Source organism: Protobothrops mucrosquamatus, unplaced genomic scaffold, assembly GCF_001527695.2.
Source record: "Protobothrops mucrosquamatus isolate PMUCROS unplaced genomic scaffold, P.Mucros_1.0 scaffold225, whole genome shotgun sequence".
Classification (NCBI taxonomy): Eukaryota; Metazoa; Chordata; class Lepidosauria; order Squamata; family Viperidae; genus Protobothrops; species Protobothrops mucrosquamatus.
In genome coordinates, this window is record NW_015386576.1 from 1,362,882 (window position 1) to 1,374,716 (window position 11,835).

Sequence of the window (11,835 nt, forward strand, 5' to 3'; positions counted from 1 at the left end):
TTTTTGTATGTATGTATGTATGTACGCAGTGCTTTTTTTCTAAAAAAAAAAAAAAAGGTGCCGGAATTCACACACGTCATACAACCCACCTTGCCTACCCTACAAGGTTCCATCCAAAAAAGGTGCCGGAACTCCGTTCTGGGCGTTCTATGAGAAAAAAACCCATGTGTGTATGTATGTATGTATGATATATTTACTCATGATTCGTTTTACTTCACAGCATACACTAAGCCATAGTTGGTTTAACAGTATATGGAAGAAACCACAATAGTTTATACAATACGCTGAGCCGTAAATCATGATTTTCAAACTATGAGGGCTGAATTTAATCTCCATGTAAAATCACAAATAAACAACACATTAGCTACCAGCCCTGAGAATTGCTGTGTCTACAGATATGATGAACCATCAATTAGCTGACCATTCAGTGTGTTGCACAAACTTAAAAAGTAGATGAATCAAGAAGACCATGGATAACTATCATGTGAATATACATCTCGAATGAATTATTGAGAAGCAAATTGAATGCCTAGAGAGACAGAAATGGATCTTTGCCAGATGATTGGAGATATCCTCAAGAAATTTCATCTCCTTCTTCTCTATAGTTTTAAGAAAGGCGAGGATATAAACTGATATCACTCCTCTTCTATAGGTGAATAAGTATATTAGGTGAATAAGTGGACTATAAAAGCATAGGTGGAAATTAGGTTGAAATGTAAAGTGGAATAAATTCATATAATTGCAGGAAGAACAGATTAAGCCTGGATTGATTTGACATTCTGACTAAATAGACTGTATATCCAAGTTATACCTAGCATATTATCCAAATATATTATGGTTCAGTGTTCAGTTTTACACAAATCCAGAAAACTGGGTTGAGCAAATTGTGGCTATGTTGATCATCAGCGAATATGAAGAATTATCAGAGAACATAAAGTGGAGATTCATGAAGACCTTTCCTCCCTAGCAATAATATAACTCAGCCCTTATTGTTCTTGACCTCTTACTCTAACCTGGATGCTAACAAAAATGCTTTGTCCTCACTAATTTGTGTTTGTTAGGAAGAGAATATTGTGGTGTTCTGACAGACCAATGAGTAGCTCCTGGAATATATTTCCCACCCTTCACCTTAAGATATAAGACATTTCTTGGGAAATCCACCAATAATTGACCAAGGTTAAACTAATCAGATAAATGCAGTAGAGGAAGCTCAATAAAGTTACTTTGAAAAATAGCAATTTTAGTTCTGAAGGAGCTGTCAGATTTTATCTCAGAACCATTGCACCGTATCTTTCAAAAATCCTAGAGCAACAGAAGTACTGAGGATTGGAAAAAGGCTGATGTGGTTCCCATATTCAAGAAAGGAAAAAAAAACGGACCCAGGAAACTATAGAACAATCAGTTTAACATCAATACCTGGGAAGATCCTGGAAAAGATAATAAAAAAACAGATCTGCGAACAACTAAAAGCAAACAAAGTCATAACCAGTAGCCAGCACGGGTTTGTTAAAAACAGTTCGTGCCAAACCAATCTTATTTCATTCTTTGATAAAGACCAGCGAAACGCTGTGGACATAGTATACTTTGATTTCAGTAAGGCATTCAACAAAGTAGACCACAATCTACTGCTTGGAAAGCCAGAAAAAGGTGGAATAGACAACATCACCACCAGATGGATCTGTAGGTGGCTGACAAACTGTACTCAACGAATAGTCCTCAATGGTAGTAGATCCACATGGAGAGAAGTAAGCAGTGGGGTACCACAAGGCTCCATCTTAGGCCCAGTACTCTTCAATATCTTCATTAATGACTTAGATGAGGGAATACAAGGGGAACTCATCAAATTTGCAGATGACACTAAACTGGCAGAAACAGCCAACACCCCAGAAGACAAGCTCAGGATTCAAAAAGATCTTGACAAACTGGAACAATGGGCCCCATCCAACAAATTGAGTTTTAATGTGGAGAAAAGCAATGCTTTACATTTAGACAGGAAAAATCAAAGATATAAGTACAGATTAGGTGAGACTTGGCTCAAAAACAGTAACTGTGAGAGGGATCTTGGAGTCCTAGTGGACGATCACTTGACTATGAGCCAGCAATGTGCAGCAGCAGCCAAAAATATTAATACAATCCTCGGTTGTATAAACAGAGGCATAGAATCAAGATCACGCAAAGTATTAGTACCGTTTTATAAAACCCTAGTGAGACCACACCTGGAATTCTGCAACCAGTTTTGGTCACCATACTACAAAAAAGATGTTGAGACCTTGGAAAAAGTTCAGAGAAGAGCAACTAAGATGGTCCAAGGCCTGGAGACTAAAACATATGAAGAACGGCTGCAGGACTTGGGTTTAGCTAGTCTAAAGAAAAAAAAGAAATAGGGGTGACATAATAGCAGTATTCTAGTATTTGAGAGGCTGCCACAAAGAAGAGGGGGTCAAATTATTCTCCAAAGCACCAGAGGGCAGGACAAGAAACAATGGTTGGAAACTGATCAGAGAGAGAAGCAACCTGGAATTAAGGAGAAAGTTCCTAACAGTGAGGATAATTAACCAGTGGAACAGCTTGCCTTCAAAAATCGTCGGTGCTCCATCACTGGGGGCTTTTAAGAAGAGACTGGACAGTCACTTGTCTGAGATGGTATAGGTTCTCCTGCTTGAGCGGGGGGTTGTACCAGAAGACTTCCAAGATCTGTTCTATTCTATTCTATTCTATTCTATTCTATTCTATTCTATTCTATTCTATTCTATTCTATCCTATCCTATCCTATCCTATCCTATTCCATTCTTAGTAAAAAAAAAATCTGACTACAATATTTTCCAGAATGGGGCAGATTTATATAGATTGCTTAAAACGTAGGCAAGAAATGACACAGGGCTAATTCTGTCTGATCAAGGGTGATCTTCTGATGGCAATATAAAATGGTTGTGTGGTTTTGCAGAATAAATAGCTATGAAGTGTTCTGTTTTTTTCAGAGCTATGCAGTCCTAACTATACCAGGAGAAAAAGGCACAAAAGATTAAGAAGCAAAAGCATAAAAAGGAAAGGTGGATTTGAAATATCAGTTCTTAGAATGGCAAGAATTCAGCATAATGTACCTGTTCAATGGTTTGGCAACGGCTCCCAAGCAAACAACAGCGTCTCTTGTCACCATAGCAACACGGGAGGCAGAGGGGAATCAGCTCTGACAAGCATTCTTTCCCCTACCTGCTATTGCTGGTTGTTTCCCCCTTTTTGTGCAGTCAGATGACATGCTGTCTTCTGTTCCTCAACTGGATGGAAGAACTGAAGATCAGGAACAAATCTTACAACTGGACTACATTTTGGGGATACAAGCTTGGCAAGATAACTAGTGCTTTGACATTAAATCTGTGCTTTCTAAAATGGCAGGACTGGTGAAGATAAGGAAATTGATCAGTGGTCCTCAGTTTTTCCAGATTACCTGCATCAAGGAGGATAAGGTGATTGATCCCTTTGGACATTGATTACTTCTCTATTTCAGAGCATTATTCTTCAAGGATTATCCTTTGAAATTTGGTAAATGTCTGAGGGTTTATATGATTTTGGAAATTAATTAATGCCCAGAGCATTTAAAATATAGGGGTAAGAAGAGAGAAGAATCCTGTAATCTATCATTATTTGTCAGTTTATAATTAATGTATATTTTTACCAAGGAGGAAGTATATTATAATTTATTAGACTGTATGTATATAGGATTGTGGCATAAATAGGTCATGCAGGGGAGAAGAACCTAAGCACTTTTTAATATAGTACACTATACAACTCTGTTAACAGTCCATCATTGGAAATGAATAATGAACACTCAATCTATGAATTTCAGATCAAATTATTGGCAATAGAAAATGCCACATCACCTTGAATTTTGGTTCTGTTCTTGTATCAAACATCTATAGTGTCCAAATTTACCAATACAAATTTTACTGGAACCTACATAAATATGTATGAATTGTGCTGGGTAAGCTAAAGGCTCACCTAGACCAGAATTCTGATTTTACAGAATAAGAGAGGCTTGTGGAAAGATCACATGCAAGGCAGGAACACAATACACTCCCTGTCATGTTCCATTCCTAGCTGATAATTGATTTTGGGAGATACAAATAGAATAATATGCTCTCTTAGCTCCTAGTTTAGTCTGGCTAATGGAAATAAATTAGAGACCTAGATTCTTCTGATAGCAGTGTTGTTTCAACACTTAAAGATGGCAATTATAATACCACTAGTGAAATATCATTATCATAATAAAAGATAAGATTACCTTTATTGCCATTTTTTTGTGAACACACTGGTACACATTAAAAAAATGAAATTCTGATGCCCTGTGTGTGTGTATATATATATTATATGTAATATTACATATATACACACACACATACATATATACATACACAAACACACACACATACATATTAATCACAGTCCATTTTGAATACGTAGCAGAAAAAGAGTCTTGAGAGTTAACAAGGTTGATACCATATGGTATAAAGTTCTTACCGAATCTAGTTGTTCTGCTTTGGATACTGCGAAACCTCCTCCCAGAAGGTAACAAAGAAAACTGATAAGAGAATGTGTAACTGGAGAGAATGTGTAACGTCCCTGACAATACTATAGACCCCCAAATCGCTTATATGCTATACCCTGGATAGAAGGAAGTGAACTTCCAATAATCTTTTCTGCTGTCCTCACCACTCTCTGCACAGCCTTCCTGTCCGAAACAGTAATACATCCCAACCACACAGTAATACAACACAACAGGATGCTTTTAATCATCCACCTATTGAAAGTGGTAAGAATAAGGGAAGGAAAATGTGCTCTTCTCATACTACGCAGAAAATGCAGACACTGATGCGCCCACTTCACCCAAAAACTTGATACTACTAACCACCTCCACAGTTGAATTGTTAAGATGCCTGCCATTTCTGAAATTAACAATGATCTTTGTATCTTTTTGTATTCATTTAATAATACCTTTGATATTTGGAACATTACCTAATCTATAAAACAGTTTAATCCTTTTGAATTGGTGATAATCCATGTCAAACTGCTTTAATTCCCTTGATGGATGTCCTATCCTGCAAAAAGAAATTAATTTAATTACTGAAATATTCCAGTTTTTATCCTGCCTTCCTGTCCTAATGAACTTCATACAGTTAACTTAAAATATTGAACATGATATTTTTAACTTAAGTCTTGACATAAAATATAAAACATGAAAACTAAATAAAATTGTTAACATTATAATTAATGCAAATTCTTTAAGGCCTGGCTACTATACCTTCTGAACATATGGTTTGATTCTCCAGGTTGTTTTAGAGTACTTGTTTTTGAAACAATCATGTTGGCAACACGGAGACAGGCGTTGGGCAGTGTTACCTACTTATTCTTTACTGGGAAGTTCCATTATTCTTGTATCCAATCTTAATTATCTTTTATCCATTTGCAATTTTTAGAATTTTGAAGCAATTTCTCATCATTAGGTATATGAGAATATATCTCTGCTTTTTCCATCTGAAGCCTGTGAGAAAGTCTTTCCAGGGTTCTTTTTAAGATTGAAAATGGATTTTATGATAGTGATGCAGACTAGATAAGGCTGCTATTTGTGATGGTCTGTACTAAGGAAAAAAAAGACATCGTTGGTATTTATTATAAAATCAAATAATAGATAGGATACAAACTCTTACAATATTGTATAAATTGATTAAGCTTCATAAGTCTTATAGACTGCTAGAAATTGCTTTTTTTAAAACCATCCTTTATTTAAAAAAGTAAAACCAGATTCATATAATTTGCTGGATATTTCATTCTGATACTTTTAGAATTGGCATTTCAGTGGAAAATGTATTTATTTCAGGTACCTCAGGTAACTTTTTGTCTTAGTATTAGTTCCTATACTTCTGGGTCATTGTGTATTTTTGTGAGGGAGTATGTGGCTGATATTTTTATCTATTGAGCACCTACACACACATTCAATCAAAAACATTCAGATGGGATAAAATAAGAGACTTGAAATATTGGAATTACAATAACATAGAAGTATTAGGTAACATAAAAGTTTTCTTCCAGTCAAGCTCAGCTGCTAATGACTTCTTGGCAATAGTGTGGAAATGGTTTACTATAGCCTTTTTCAGGGATAGTTTTTGACTGCTCAGACTATAGCCCTGGTATTTGCTGGTCATCTCCATCAAAACTAATTGGGCCAAGCCCAACATAGCTTCTGAGCACAGATAAGGTCAGCCATGTCATGTCATTTGTGGATCATATAATCACAATCAGAATTATCAAATGTTTGAATTATTCATACCACATAATTATGTCAAATATTTGATCATTGTAATCCTAAACACATTTTTTTATGAAATAAAACAGGTTACAAAGTTGACATGGTTTTCATTAACAACATCAATCGTCTTCAGACTACATTCATTTTTTTCCTTCGCAATTATAATTTTTCTGATCTTGAATTGAGTCCTAAAATGGTAACTTGCGTTTATCTGTTGAAATACAAAATTGCTCGTTATCTCTACATACTTAGAATAGCCCCCTGCTCTGGCAAGAAACCCTATACTATTTCAGAAAATGGTTGTCCAATATCTTCTTAAAAACTTCCAGTGTTGGAGATTCACAGATTCTGGAGACAAGTTGTTCCACTGATTAATTGTTCTGTCAGGAAATTTCTTCTTAGTTCTAGGTTGCTTCTCTCCTTGATTAGTTTCCATCCATTGCTTCTTATCCTGCCCTCAGGTCCTTTGGAGAATAACTTGACTAGTTCTTCTTTGTGGCAACCCGAGATATTGGAACACTGCTATCATGTCATCCCTCATCCTTCTTTTCATTAAACTAGACATACCCAATTCCAGCAACTGTTCTTTATGTTCTAGCCTCCAGTTCCCTGATTATCTTTGTTGCTCTTTTCTGCACTCTTTCTAGAGTCTCAACATCTTTTTTATATTGTGGTGACCAAAACTGGATGCAGTATTCCAAGTGTGGCCTTACCAAGGCATTGTAAAGTGGTATTAACACTTCACGTGATCTTGATTCTATCTCTCTGTTAATGCAACCTAGAACTGTGTTGGCTTTTTTGACAGCTGCAGCACACTGCTAGCTCATATTTAAGTGATTGTCCACTAGGACTCCAAGATCCCTCTCACAATTACCGTGTTTCCCCGAAAATAAAATGTTTTTTTTTTTTGCTTCAAAGAGGCACCAGGTCTTATTTTGGGGGAGGGGGTCTTTTCCACTCACCTTGCGGCGGTGGCACCAACAGCCCCACCTAGCTGGCCCATTTCTTCTGTGGCTGAAGGAGTAGCTTCATTCTGCAGCTGAGAATGGAGCTCAGGCCTGCATTTCATCGTCAGAGGCCTTTCCGGAAGGCTTGGGCAGCCGAGAACCGAGCTACGGATTGAATCCATAGTTCAGTTCTCAGCTGCACAGGCCTTCTGGAAAGGCCTCTGACTGCGAAATACAAGCACGAGCTCCATTCTCAGCTGCAGAATGAATCTGCTCCTTCAGACACAGAAGTGGGCCGGTGAGGCAAGTGTCGATCCATGGGAGGCCTGGCTACAATTGTAAGCTCCATCCCTGCACTAGCTTGATTTTTAGGCATGCACCTCACCCCAAAACTGGGGCTTATTTTTGGGATAAGGCTTATATTAGGCCCACCTCAAAAAATCAAGCTAGGGCTTATTTTTGGGGTAGGTATTACTTTGGGGAAAACATGGTGCTACCATTGACCGAGGTACCACCTGTATTGTACCTGTGTATTTGGGGTTTCTTGCCTAAATGTAGAACCTTACTTTTTTCACCACTGAATTCATTTTGTTAGCTAGCGCCCAATGTTCAAGTCTGTCAAGAACCTTCCGTATCTTAAACCTATCTTCTGGAGTGTTGGCTATTCCTGACAGCTTGGTGTTGTCTGTAAATTTGATGAGTTCCCCATCTATCCCATCATCCAAATCGTTGATGAAAGTGTTCAAAAGTAGGACATTTTATTTTAAAAAAGAACTGCAGGTACACAATTCAGATGTTATATTTAACAATGAACCACATACCAAAGATCAAAGACAAATTCTATATAATTATTTCTATAATTATAAGTAAAGGAATACGATTGTTATGATTTACTTCTATTCCACACCAAGATTACTGTGTTATTTTAAATATAGAATAAAATTATGTTTTCTAGATTCCAAGGATAAAAAAGTAAAGACTCCATTGAACTGAGATTAGTTCTTGATGATTATATAGATATACCATTTTCATAGCAAAAACTGCCTACATTAATCTTTGGCACTTTCTGTATACTAAGAATATTATTTTCATAATTTTCACATTTTTGAACATTTTTCACATATCATAAAAAGACATTTTCATACATCTCTACTGAACTGTATTAGGGCTGACTTGATGTCATGTATCTGAACAACAAATTGTGATATGCTGTTAATAGCACTATACACACAAACACAGTCATATTAATTACACTCTGCACTACATAAAAATACAATAATTTTGTATTCATTTAACGGAAGAATCTAATATTTCCTGGTAATCTTGTTTTTTAAAATTTTTCCAAGATAGCTTATAACACGCAAGGAAAATTATGCTAATAATGATAACTGCTCCTCCAATTATATCATAAATACTGGGGAAGATGTGTAGTATAAGAAGTTGAAGAATCATGGCTATCACAATCTCCAAATGTTGCACTGTGCTAACCAATGCTGGATGGAATTTGCTCAACGCATAATAGACCCCAAGAAAAGCCACTGTGGAACATATACAGATGCCAAAGAGATAGCTCCAGCTTTCTCCATTCAATGGAATTATTGGCTCTTGAAGGAAAAACATAGTTGAGGCTCCCCATATTGTTCCAGTCCAACCAAAAGTAAATAATGCTGTCCACATGCTGACATTATCCTTAAGGGACCTATATACTATCATGGACAGAGCTGTGGTTAAGCCTGCCATAACTGTCATCGTATATCCAAAAACTTCCTTCCAAGTATTCAACAGAGAATTTTCTTCATCAACAATGTTGGGGATCATGACCAAACAAACACCAAAGATACTACTCACTACAGTAATTACATCAATATAAGCCATGCGCTCATCCACTAGTAAAAATGCTAAAATGGCACTGAAAACAGTAGTGGTAGCTCTCCACATAATAGTCCCATTGCTTGGAGGAACAATTGCAAAGGAAGTATAAGCACAGGTAATAGAAATAACATTACATACTCCATAGAAGAATAGCCTCAATCTATGGCCTTTTGGTCCAAAAGGGTCTTCATGGTAATAGCACACTACTAAAACAGAAAACACTTGTAAAACAGAACGAATGAAAATCAGTTCAAGAGATGGCACTTTGGAACGATCGGCAGCAAGTCTAGTTATCACAGCTACACAACCATGGGCCAAAGCAGATCCAAAAAGCACAGCCCAAGTTTTTCTGGACTGAAAAATGCTTCCCTCTATAAAATCTTGGCCTTGTTCATTCTTGTTGACTTCTAACTTCTTTTCTGTCTGAAATGGAATGTCAATTGTTCCAAAGAAAGATTTTCCTGTTCGTTGTCCATCACTCAACAATCTTCTTTTTGGATTATCTTCTGTAAAACTCTCATTATCTTCACTAGGTTCCTCATGCCCTTCTTCTCCAGGCTGTGGATAATAAGAACTATATTTCACTGTCACAGTGTCGGGATGAATTTTCACTCGTTTTTTCACTGGATATTGTTTGGAAGAATCCATTTCATCGGATAAGAAGGACTGATTGCAAAGAAAAACATATATTTATATACTTGATAAAATTGTTGCACATCTTGACTATTTAGAATAACCCTAATTCATTAATGTTGTATTACCATATGAGATAAATTGAAGTATTTTCAGAAGAAATGAAATGTCTCATTCTAAAACCCAATATAGTAAATCAATTGTAAGGGAAGATATCTGTCTCATGATAATAAATGTATTTGTTAATTTTTGGGGGGGGGATCCCTTCATGTCAGTATTGACGTCTGGTGACTGAAAAAGCTTCTGCAGTTTTCTTGGCAAGATTTCAGGAATGGCTTGCTATTGCCTGCTTCCTAGGGTTGAAAGAGAGTGACTGGTCCAAGGTCATCTAGAACTCATGATCTCCCAATTTCTAGCCTGGTGCCTTAACCACTTCACCAAACTGCTAATTTAGACAACTTAAAACATAGGCTTGATGTTTATCTTTCTTGCTACATCTACATTTACTTTTATGCTTCCAAATATTTTTAGAATGATTGAATCTGATGAGCTTTTAAAATCTAATTACCATTAATTTTGCTTTGAATCTGAATATAAATCAGTTTTATACGTGTATGTAACAGCTCAGATGGTGCCACTAAACGTATTTTGACATAGGATTGTTAAATATATGTAACTGCATTGGGAGCAAGTAAACAATATTGTATATTTACAATGGCTTCTTGAAAGAATATAGATTATTCTTCACATTTAAAACATGAGAGTTGGATCAAACTAAAGACCTAATCAATGCTGGATCTTGTTTCCCATCAGTGACTTATGGTAAACATAAAACAGATCCTTTTCACTCTTTTCCCAAGACCTGATGTTCAGAAGCATGCTTTTTTATATTCTAAGAGGGCAGCATATATCAGCTAACAGCCATTGATAAAAGGGATACATTTAAAAATGTCCATTGTGCTCCAATATTATAGGCTATTTGAAATACTATATGATGTTCTTGCCGCTATGTTAATACAGTCATCTCTTTAGCTTCTAAAAATGTGAAATATACTAGTCACTAGGTTCCATTCCTTCTCAACTTGTTTTCACACCAGGCAATGGCTTTAGCAGTGATAGCTTTTCCAATATTTGTGGTGCTGATCTGTGCTTCCAACTACTATACTTTCAGTTTGAAATGTTAATATAAATCAGATTGTGATTTAAATAAATTCCTTTTAATTGATTAATAATAATTTTAATCTATTCAACCCCAAGCATGATTGTTTATAATTGTGAAATATTTACAAGGGATAATGTTATTAGAGTATTATGAAATGCTAAAGAAGTAAGAATTAGGAAGAAAAAATATGCTAATCTATCAACTGAAAACGAAGGGGAAAAGATACACTGTAAGCTATGCTGATTTACGTTTCATTCTTCAAATAACAGAAACATAATTCTAGGCTATATTAGCTGATTACTGCAATTTATTTAAATTCTAATAATTTTCTGTGAAATCGTTTCAGTTTCAAAGCTATCTCTTTAAAATTGCATGCACATTAATAGAAGCAGAAAGATTTTGCTTAAATAAACATGCAGTGACATTTAGGAATTAAATTTGTAATGTAAGAAAAGAAAGGAGAATACAATCAAAATTGGAAAAATAATATTTTACCTTTTGTTAGAGGGTGTTGTATAGCAAAATAACCAAAGGCCAAGTATATTAAGGATAAGGAAGCTGCTCTGCAACATTCAGCCGTGTGTCCATTTCTCCCTTCTAAATTCATAGAAAATAGACCTGGGTATTGTTGCCTTTGAACTGGAAAGTCAAAAATAGAGCAAATGGTGTCAGTTCTGGGTATATGTTGAAGCCGTAGTATAGATCTTTTTGCTATTCTCACATCTGCCTTCACAGAAAAAGAGAGAATACAACTAAAGAATCAAATGCACTGAAGACATTAAGATGAAAGTGAGCATGCTCAGCAGAGCTCAAGGGCATTTGACAACACCTTCATTTTGGACTGCGGAATAGAATCAGTATTGCTTTTACTAGTTATTCTGGCAGTGAAACACATGTTTAGCTGAAATGCTACCTATTTA

At 36.0% G+C, this 11,835-nt stretch overlaps 1 protein-coding gene across 1 annotated transcript; it reads right to left on the reverse strand.

Moving 5' to 3' along the window:
• Positions 1 to 8,041: 8,041 nt before the first annotated feature.
• Positions 8,042 to 9,782, reverse strand: SLC35G2 (solute carrier family 35 member G2). The gene has a single exon (XM_015814155.1). The coding sequence runs from the start codon at positions 9,766 to 9,768 to the stop codon at positions 8,536 to 8,538; it is 1,233 nt and encodes a 410-aa protein (XP_015669641.1). The 5' UTR covers positions 9,769 to 9,782; the 3' UTR covers positions 8,042 to 8,535.
• Positions 9,783 to 11,835: the final 2,053 nt, after the last annotated feature.